We start from the raw sequence: 10,683 nt of genomic DNA, 5'->3' as shown, positions 1-10,683 counted from the left end.
TTTTCTAAACAATGGGAATAAAATAGCAGCCAAAAAAGATGAAAGTCTTTGCTTTCTTTTTTATTTTCAGCCTTATTGCAGTATAATTGACAAATAAAATTCTAAGTTATTAACACATCCTATATATATATATATATATATCTTAGAATAAAAATATATATTATACATATGCCATATATACACATATATTACATATGTGTGTATATATGTATTTTCCTATTGCAATTAAAATTTAAACACACACATATATGTTGGTAAAAACATTTAAGTTCTACTCTCAGCAAATTTTTTTTTTTATTTTTTTTTTTATTTCCTTCCTTTTTTTTTTTAATAATAAATTTTATTGTTATATTCCCCATACAATTGCAGCCCCCCCATTCTGACCCCAATCCCTCCCCTCCCGCCCCCGCCCCCCTAAAAGTGTCTCTGGTTCATAGTTTTTTGTTGATTTTGATTTTCACTTTCTTATAGTTATTCATTTTCCTGGTCCCTTATTTAAGTTTTCTAGATTCCTGCTATGAGTGAGACCATCCGGTATTTTTCTTTTTCTTTTTGGCTTATTTCGCTGAGCATGATCCCTTCCAGCGCCATCCATGTTGCTGCAAATTGCATGTGTTTATCTTTTTTGAATGCTGAGTAATATTCCATGGTATATATGGACCACATCTTCTTGACCCAGTCATCTATTTTTGGGCATTTGGGTTGTTTCCAAAGCTTAGCTATTGTAAACAGTGCTGCTATAAACATAGGGGTGCAGGTGTTCTTTGGAATTGATGTTTCTGTGTCCTTTGGGTAAATACCTAGGAGTGGAATTGCTGGATCATATGGAAGCTCTATGTTTAGTAGGTCCAGAAATCTCCACACAGCTTTCCACAGTGGTTGGACCAGTTTGCACTCCCACCAACAGTGCAGAAGAGTTCCTTTTTCTCCACACCCTCGCCAGCATTTGTTGTTGCTAGTTTTTTTAATATGTGCCATTCTCACTGGTGTAAGATGGTATCTCATGGTAGTTTTGATTTGCATTTCCCTGATGGCAAGTGATGTTGAACATTTTTTCATATGCCTGTTGGCCATTTGCATTTCCTCTTCAGAGAAGTTTCTTTTTAGCTCTTCTGCCCATTTTTTGACTGGATTATTTTCTTCGTTGTTGTTGAGTCTCATCAGCTCTTTGCAGATTTTTGTGATCAGTCCTTTATCATTAGTGTTGTGTGCAAAAATGTTCTCCCAGTCGGTGGGGTTTTTCTTTGTTTTTGTTATTGTCTCTTTTGCTGTGCAGAAGCTCTTTAATTTGATGTAGTCCCAGCTGTTTATCTTTGCCTTCACTATCACTGCTTTGGGTGATGTGTTTGTAAAGATGTCTTTGATGTGCAAATCACGTAGTGTTTCGCCTATATTTCCTTCTATATATTTTATGGTTTCAGGTCTTATGTCTAGTTCTTTAATCCATTTTGAGTTGATTTTTGTGTATGGTGTGAGGTAGTGGTCAAGCTTCATTCTTTTGCATGTAGCGACCCAGTTTTCCCAGCACCATTTATTGAACAAACTTTCTTTGCTCCAATGCATAGTCTTTGCTCCTTTGTCAAAGATTAGTTGACCATAAATCTGTGGGTTTATTTCTGGATTTTCTATTCGATTCCATTGGTCTGTATGTCTGTTCTTGTTCCAATACCATGCAGTTTTGATGATTATGGCTTTGTAGTATAGTTTGAAGTCTGGGAGTGTAATGCCTCTATTCCCTTCTTTTTTTTTTCAGGAGAGCTTTGGCTATTCGGGGTTTTTTGTGATTCCATATGAATTTCATCAATAATTGTTCTATTTCTTTGAAGAATGACATTGAAATTTTGATTGGAATAGCATTGAATCTGTATATTGCTTTTTGAAGGATGGCCATTTTAATAATGTTTATTCTTCCAATCCACGAGCAGGGGATGTCTCTCCATTTCTTTGTGTCTTCTTCTATTTCTTTTAACAGTGTTTTATAGTTTTCTTTGTATAGGTCCTTTACCTCTTTTGTTAGATTTATTCCCAAATATTTGATTTTTTTTGTTTCAATAACAAAAGGGATGGTTTTTTTGATTTCTTCTTCTTCAGATTTATTGTTTGTGTATAGGAAGGCTACTGACTTTTGCGTGTTGATTTTGTATCCTGCCACTTTACTGAACTGATTGATGAGTTGAATTAGCTTTTCTGTGGAGTTTTTGGGGTTCTCTATGTATAATATCATATCGTCTGCAAATAGTGATAGTTTGACTTCTTCTTTTCCTATTTGGATTCCTTGGATGTCTTTCTCTTGTCTTATTGCCCTGGCTAGGACTTCCAGTATTATATTGAAAAGCAGTGGTGAGAGTGGACATCCTTGTCTTGTTCCAGATCTTAATGGAATTGCTTTCAGCTTTTCACCATTGAGAATGATACTGGCTGTTGGCTTGTCATAGATGGCCTTTATGATGTTGAGGTATGTTCCTTGTATCCCAAGAATTTCAAGGGCTTTTATCATGAATGGGTGTTGCACTTTGTCAAAAGCTTTCTCAGCATCTATTGATATTATCATATGGTTTTTATATTTCTTTTTGTTGATGTGTTGGATAACGTTGATTGATTTTCGGATGTTAAACCATCCTTGTGCCCCTGGAATGAATCCTACTTGGTTGTGGTGAATTATCTTATGGATACATTGTTGGATTCTGATGGCTAAAATTTTATTGAGGATTTTTGCATCAGTGTTCATTAGGGAGATTGGCCTGTAGTTTTCCTTTTTTGTGTTGTCCTTGTTCGGTTTTGGTATTAGTGTAATGTTGGCTTCATAGAACGTGTTTGGTATTGTCCCTTCCTTCTCAATTTTTTGGAAGAGTTTGTGAAGGATAGGCACTAATTCGTCTCTGAATGTTTGGTAGAATTCATTTGTAAATCCATCAGGTCCTGGGCTTTTGTTTTTGGGGAGGTTTTTGATTACCATTTCAATTTCGCTAATTGTAATTGGTCTGTTTAGGTGTTCTATTTCTTCTTTATCTAGCTTTGGGTGATTGTAGAGTTGTAGGAATTTGTCCATCTCCTCTAGATTATTAAACTTGTTTCCATATAACTGTTCATAGTAGTTACTGATTATTCTTTTGATTTCTGCTGTGTCCGTTGTGATTTCTCCTCTTTCATTGATGATCCTGTTTATTTGTGCTTTCTCCCTTTTTTCCTTTGTGAGCCTGGCTAGGGGTTTGTCTATTTTATTGATTTTTTCAAAGAACCAGCTCTTGGTTTCATTGATCTTTTGGATTGTTTTTTTAGTTTCAATTTCATTTATTTCTGCTTTGGTTTTTATTATTTCTTTTCTTCTACTGGTTTTGGGGTTTTTTTGTTGTTCTTTTTCTAGATCTTTGAGCTTCGAGATTAGGTTGTTTCTTTGCGTTCTTTCTTGTTTCTTGATGTGAGCTTCTATTGCTATATATTTTCCTCTTATTACTGCTTTTGCTGCATCCCATACATTTAGGATATTGGTGTCCTCCTTGTCGTTCAATTCAAAAAATTTTTTAATTTCTTCTTTGATCTCCTCATTAGTCCAGTGGTCTTCCAGTAGTGTGGTTTTTAATCTCCATGAGGTAGGAAAGTTCCTTGCCTTCTTTTTTTTTTTTTTAAAGATTTATTTATTTATTTATACAAGCACTGGGTACAGTCAGAAGCGCGGGAGGGTGAGAGAATTCACCAGAGCCAGAGCAGGGAGCAGAGCAGGCAGAAGGACCGAAGTACACTGCTGAGGGGAGCAGCGGGCGGCAGGAGAGGTCTGCGCGCCATGTGGGACCCTCCCCCGGTGGCCGGGGAGCAGCCGGGGATCGAACCGGCGCTGCAGAGGCTGCAGGCAGCTTCGCAACCCAGGGCTCAACCACTGCGCCACCGGGGAGGCCCTCCTTGCCTTCTTTTTATGGTTTATTTCTAGTTTGATGCCTTCATGGTCAGAAAAGATGGTTGATATGATTTCAATCTTGGTGTATCTGTTGATGTTTGTCTTGTGCCCCAGTATGTGATCGATCCTGGAGAATGATCCGTGTGCGCTTGAGAAAAATGTGTACTCCGTTTTTTTGGGGTTTAGTGTTCTATAGATGTCTGTTAAGCCCAATTGCTCTAGGTCCTTATTTAGAGCTTTGGTTTCTTTACTTATTTTTTGTCTTGTTGATCTATCCATTGTTGATAGTGGTGTGTTGAAGTCTCCCACTACGTATGTGTTTTCTCTGATGTCTGTTTTCAGAGAGAACAACAGTTGTCTGATATATTTTGGTGCTCCTTCGTTTGGTGCGTATATGTTAATGAGTGTTATTTCTTCTTGAAGTATTGTCCCCTTGATCATAATGTAGTGACCATTGGGGTCTCTTTTTATCTTTTTGAGTTTGAAATCTGTTTTATCTGATATAAGTATAGCTGTTCCTGCTTTCTTTTTTGGTCCATTTGCTTGTAGGATTGTTTTCCATCCTTTAATTTTGAGCCTATTTTTATCTTTTGTAGCTAAATGTGTTTCCTGGAGACAGCAAAAGGTTGGGTTTTGTTTCTTAATCCAGGCTGCAACTCTGTGTCTTTTTATTGAAGAGTTTAGTCCATTTACATTTAGAGTTAATATTGATATGTTAACATCTGTATTTGCCATTGTGTTTGTCTTTCCTTTGATTTTATTTATTTATTCTTTTAATAACTTTTTTTTTTTTTGGCCTTCTTTCATTGTTATTCGTCCCTCTGAGGTTCTGGCTTTAGGACTCCTTGTAGTATTTTTTGGAGTGGGGGTTTAGTTGCAATGAAATTCCGGAGTTTCTGTTTGTCTGGGAAGGTCCATATTCTTTCTTCAAAGAGGAAGGAGAGCTTTGCGGGATAGAGTATTCTTGGTTGGCATCTGTTTTCTTGGAGTCTGTTGACTATGTCCCTCCACTCTCTCCTTGCCCGTAGTGTTTCTTCGGAGAAGTCTGATGTCAGCCTGATTGGCTTTCCTTTGAATGTTATCTGTTTCTTCCCTCTTGCCAGCTTCATTATTTTTTCCTTGTCCTGGATTCTTGGGAGCTTTACTATTATGTGTCTTGCTGTATTTTTTCTTTCGTCGTGGAAGTTTGGTGTTCTTCTTGCTTCTTGTATATCAATTTTCAGCTCCTTCTTCACATTTGGGAAGTTCTCTTCAATTATCTCTTTGAATATTTTCTCTGTTCCTACTTCTCTCTCCTCTCCTTCTGGTATTCCTATAACTCTTATATTTCCTTTCCTCATGGAGTCAGATAGTTCCCGAAGTCTTTCTTCATTCTTTTTTCCTTCGTACTTCTCTTTCCTTTTCTGTTTTGGTTCTTTTTATTTCTGTGTCTTCAAGAGCACTTATTCGTTCTTCCATTTCATCAATTCTGCTTTCATTGCTTTTCCCAGAATTCTTTAGTTCTTCCACTAATTCTTTGATCTCCTGCATTTCTTTTACTTCCCTCTTTAGGGACTCAATTTCATTCTTCTGACCATTGTTTTCCCTCTTTAGGGACTCAATTTCATTCTTCTGATCGTTGATTATTTTTCCCTTATCATTGTTTTCCTTTATGACTTCTGTCAGTTTTTTAATCACGGCAATTTTAAATTCTCTTTCTGGAAGGCTCAGAAGTTCTTCCAAGTTACTGTCGTTGCAATCTGAGGGCTGGTTTTCTTTTTGTGGTGTGCTTTTTCTCTGGAGAGTTGCTAGGTTGCGTGTGGTTCTTCTCCTCCCTACTGTCTGTTTTCTAATTTGCCGTATGCGTTGGGACACTGTGTAGTTGGGACTGGCCGGCATCTTGGGTGAGCTTCTCTGCTCCCCTCTGGTTCCTCCAGGAGTCATCTTTCAGTTTCAAGCAGTCTTTATTGGAGAAAGGTCCCTGTCCTAAAATGTCGATGTGGGGACACACTCCCCTGTGCGCCTGGTCTGCCCCGGCGGTGGGTTCCTGCTCCCCCTCTGGGCTTGGACTGCAGGCCAGAGGGGGTCTGGCGTGGGCGAACTTCCCCCGCTCACCTCTGGCTCCTGAGGAAGCCTTCTGCAGGTAGTCTTTACTGAAGAAATGTCCCTTTTCTAAAATGGTGATGTGGGACACACTCCCTGCGTGTCCGGTGTCAGGCACACTCTTCTGCGTGCCTGGTCTGCCCCGGCTGTGGGTGCTCGCTCTCCCTTTGGGCTCAGACTACTTGTTCGGAAGGGGCCGGGTGTGGGCTAACTCCCCAGCTGGCCACTAGCTCCTTCAGGAGCCTGTGCTGGCTTCAAGTCGCTAGGTGGCGCCAGAGATCTCTCCTAGAGCCCTTGGGGAGCTGATTTTCCACCCCCTGGGACAGGGAGCAGAGCGGGGATGGTAGGGTACACCTCAACGGCTTTGGGGTGCTGTGTCTGCCTTGTGCCCCACCATCGTGGGGAACCCACGCCCCTAATTTCGTGCCCCGGGTCTCAGTTCCAAAGCCCTCAGTTCCAGGACGCGGGCTGTAGCCCAGTTCAGTGGCGCGGGAATGGCACCTTTTGCACTGCTCCCGTGCCTGGGCGCCTGGTTCCTGCTTACTCAGCGAGGGACCTTCACCTCAGTGAGGACCTCCGCGCGTCTCCCCGCAAGCCTAGGTTGTCTCCCAAGCCTAGGTCGCAGGCGCGGGGACCTGGGCAGCCGCGATCCTGGTCTGCACTTGCTTTTCAAGCGCGCCGCTATCCGCGCAAGCTTACTGGCAGCCCGGGCTGTGTCCGCGTCTCCAGGGGTCTTTGTTCTTCTCTAATGGCGCCTGGAGCCGTTCGCTCACCGCTGCGGCGAATCCTGCAGGGTTCGCCTCAGCTCCCGTTCACGGGGTGTGGTGGCTGTAATAGTTCCTTTCCACTCACAGTCCCACTTGCTGCGTCCGTTTTTCTTGTTGGCTGTTTTGGTTTGTTGTTTCCCTCGTCTCTGCTGGTCGGAGAGTGCCGCCTCTGTGGGCGGGGGAGGGGAGCAGGGTTCTGCGCTTCCCTCCCTTCTCGTCCTCTTTTATGGCAACTTTCTTCTTTGGGCAGTTTGCTGGAGTCGTCTGTTTATCTTCCGTGTCCCAGTTCTCACTGGGACCTGCCGCTTTTCCTCCCCATTAACTTTTTTTAATGGGAGATCTTACTCGCAGCGTCTCCTCGCCGCCATGTTGCTCCGCCCCTCTCAGCAAATTTAAATTTTATAATAAAGTATTATCAAGGGAACAAGTTTTCTCTTGTTATACATTAAATTCTCAGACCTAATTCATTTTATAGCTGAAAGTTTGTAACCTTTTATTAATCTTTTCCCACAATCCCTGCCCCTGGCAACCACTCTTTAACTCTCTATTTGTAAAAGCTTCACTTTTAAAAAATTACACATATAAATGACTCATGCAGTGTTTGTCTGTCTGGCTTACTTCATTAGCATAATGCCATCAAAGTCTATCTATGTTCTCACAAATATCAAGATTTCTTTCTTTCTTATGACTGAATAATACTTCTGTGTGTGTTTGTGTCTTCTTTATCCATTTATCTGCTGATGGACACTTAGGTTGTTTCCATATCTTGATTATGGTAAATAACGCTGCAATGAACATGCAAAGCATAGCTCTTTAGTGCCTGTTTTTGTATCCATTGGCTATATACTCAGAAATGGGATTGTGGGTCATATGAAATTTCTGTTTTTAATATTTTGAGACATCTCCATAATGTTTTCCATAATACTTATAACCGATTTATATTCCTACCAACAGTGCTAAGGATTCCCTTTCCTCCAAGTCCTCACCAACACTTGTTTTTTTTTGTCTTCTTGGTGATAGTCATCCTAACAGGTGTAAGGCGATGTCTCATTTGTGGTTTGATTTTCATCTCCCTGATTATTGGTGAGAGGCTGAGCACCTTTGTCCATTGTATATCTTCTTTGGTCAAATGTCAGTTTAGTTCTTCTGCCCATTTTTAAATTGAATTAATTGCTTTTTTGATACTGAGTTTTATGAGTTTGTTTTATGTTATGGATACTAGCTCCCATATCAGATATATGACTTTCAAATAATTTGCCCCATACCATAGGTTGCCATTTCATTTTGTTGATAGTTTCCTTTGGTGTACAAAAATTTTTCAGTTTTATGTTGTCCCATTTATTTCGTTTTGCTTTTGTTGCTTTTGCAACGAAAGAGCCACCACGAAAACTAATGTCAAAGAGCTTATTGTCTATATAGTTTTCTGTGTATTTTGTATTTTCAGGTTTTATGTTCAAGTCTCTAATTCCATTTTGAGTTGGTTTTTGTGTATGGTGTGAGGGAATTGTCCAGTTTAACTCTTTTGCATGTGGCTGTCTGGTTTCACAACACCATTTATAGCAGCGATACTATCCTTTTCCAAGCTTACATTCTTGCTGGAAACAGTACTTGATAACTGAATAAACAAGTATGTGGAGCTATGTAGTACATCGATCACAATAATTACTGTAGAGAAAGATAAAGCAAGAAAGAAAGAATGGGGAATGCTGGCATGTTGCAGTTTTAAATATGAAAGCCAGTATATTGAGCAAGCTCCTGAAAAAGAGTTACATTCTTTTTTAAAAAAAAATTATTTAATTTTATATATTTTTTACATCATTTTTCATTTTTGCACAATGTATGCATTTTCATCTTGCTTATATTCTCCATACAATTGCACCCCCCTTATTTTGACCCCAATCCCTCCTCTCCCTACCCGCCCTCCTCCCCGTAGTATGTCTCTGTTTTATAGTTGCTTGTTGATTTTGATTTTTTCTTTATTATAGTTATTCTTTTTCCTGGTCCCTTATTTAGGTTTTCTAAACTCCTGCTATGAGTGAAACCATCTGGTATTTTTCTTTTTCTTTCTGGCTTATTTTGCTGAGCATAATCCCTTCCAGCTCCATCCATGCATGTTGCTGCAAATTGCATGAGTTTATCTTTTTGATTGCTGAGTAATATTCCATGGTGTATATGTACCACATCTTCTTGATCCAGTCATCTATTTTTGGGCATTTGGGTTGTTTCTATAGCTTACCTATTGTAAATAGTGCTGCTATCAACATAGGGGTGCAGATGCCCTTTGGAATTAATGTTTCTGTGTCCTTTGGGTAAATACCTAGGAGTGGAATTGCTGGATCATATGGAAGCTCCATGTTGAGCAGGTTGAGGAATCTCCACACAGCTTTCCATAGTGGTTGGACCAGTTTGCACTCCCACCAGCAGTGCAGGAGAGTTCCTTTTTCTCCACGTCCTCACCAATATTTGTTGCTAGTTTTTTTTAATATGTGCCATTCTCACTGGAGTAAGATGGTATCTCATTGTAGTTTTGATTTGTATTTCCCTGATTACAAGTGATGCTGAACATTTTTTCATATACCTGTTAGCCATTTGCATTTCCCCTTTGGAGAAGTTCCTTTTTAGCTCTTCTGCCCATTTTTTGACTGGATTACTTACTTTGTTTTTGTTGAGTTTCTTAAGCTCTTTATAGATTTTTGTGATCAGTCCTTTATCATTAGTGTTGTGTGCAAATTTTTTCTCCCAGTTGGTGGGGTGTCTCTTTGTTTTGGTTACTGTCTCTCTCTCTCTCTTTTTTTTTTAAGATTTATTTATTTATTTATACAAGCACTGGCTACAGTCAGAAGCATGGGAGGGTGAGAGAATTCACCAGAGCCAGAGCGAGCAGGGAGCAGAACAGGCAGGCTGACAAAGTACACTGCTGAGGGGAGCAGCGGGTATGGCAGGGGAGGTCTGTCGCGCCATGTGGGCCCCTTGCCAGCGGCTGGGGATCGAACTGGCGCTGCAGAGGCTGAGGGCAGCTTCCAGCCCAGCACTCAACTGCTGCGCCACAGGAGAGGCCTGGTTACTGTGTTTTTTGCTGAACAGAAGCTCTGAAAAAGAGTTACATTCTATGCAAAGGAATTTGAACAAGTGATGTGGTATATTTAAATGTGATTAATGTGCATAACATGTCAATATTTTTGGTCTTGCAATTTTAACATTTAATTGCAGCAGGAAATAAATATGTGTGGGGGGTAGAGGAGAAAATGTCATTTCTGAAGGTGTGATGTATTGGAAAGGCTGGACAAAAAGGGATGCTAGAGAAATACCTTTCTCCTTAATTGCTAGGCAGAAGCTGTGCCCAGTAAAGTTCATTGCCACAGGTGTGCGATGGGCTTTACCATCATGTGACCTTCTGCTATAAAAGTTGTTTCTGACATCACAGTTGACAATAGAACAATAGGGTTTATTTTGACAGCAGAAGATTATTGCATGATCTGGCTTTCATAAACACTATGTAAGTCTTTATGTCTGGGAAGTAAACCTAATTCCTTGCATTGCAGCACTAATGCTTTGTGCTTGTCTGTCTCTTGCAGCTTTGTAGGAAGCCAACCTCAGAGAGGCAGGCGGGATGGCTAGCTCAGCTAGGGAGCACCTGCTTTTTGTACGGCGTCGAAATCCCCAGATGCGGTACACACTGAGCCCAGAGAACCTCCAGAGCCTTGCTGCCCAGAGCTCCATGCCAGAAAACATGACCTTACAGCGGGCCAATAGTGACACGGATCTGGTGACTTCTGAGAGCCGCTCCAGTTTGACAGCCAGCATGTATGAGTACACGCTGGGGCAAGCCCAGAACCTCATTATCTTCTGGGACATTAAAGAGGAGGTGGACCCAAGTGACTGGATTGGACTCTATCACATAGGTGAGTCAAAGAAAATGGAATTGTCACTTAGAGCATATAG

The 10,683-nt window shown here is 40.6% G+C and overlaps 1 protein-coding gene across 1 annotated transcript in view; it reads left to right on the top strand.

Moving 5' to 3' along the window:
- Positions 1-10,351: 10,351 nt before the first annotated feature.
- Positions 10,352-10,683, top strand: part of HECW2 (HECT, C2 and WW domain containing E3 ubiquitin protein ligase 2) — a gene marked incomplete at both ends in the record, with an annotated part of 211,556 nt that continues 211,224 nt past the window's right edge. Inside the window, one exon of the mRNA XM_084247786.1 lies at positions 10,352-10,643. Coding sequence (XP_084103912.1) covers positions 10,352-10,643 — 292 coding nt within the window. The remainder of the gene's footprint in view (positions 10,644-10,683) is intronic.

This window comes from Talpa europaea, assembly GCF_964194135.1.
Source record: "Talpa europaea genome assembly, chromosome: 1".
In the NCBI taxonomy this organism is placed as follows: domain Eukaryota; kingdom Metazoa; phylum Chordata; class Mammalia; order Eulipotyphla; family Talpidae; genus Talpa; species Talpa europaea.
This window is presented reverse-complemented; position numbering and strand designations above follow the sequence as displayed.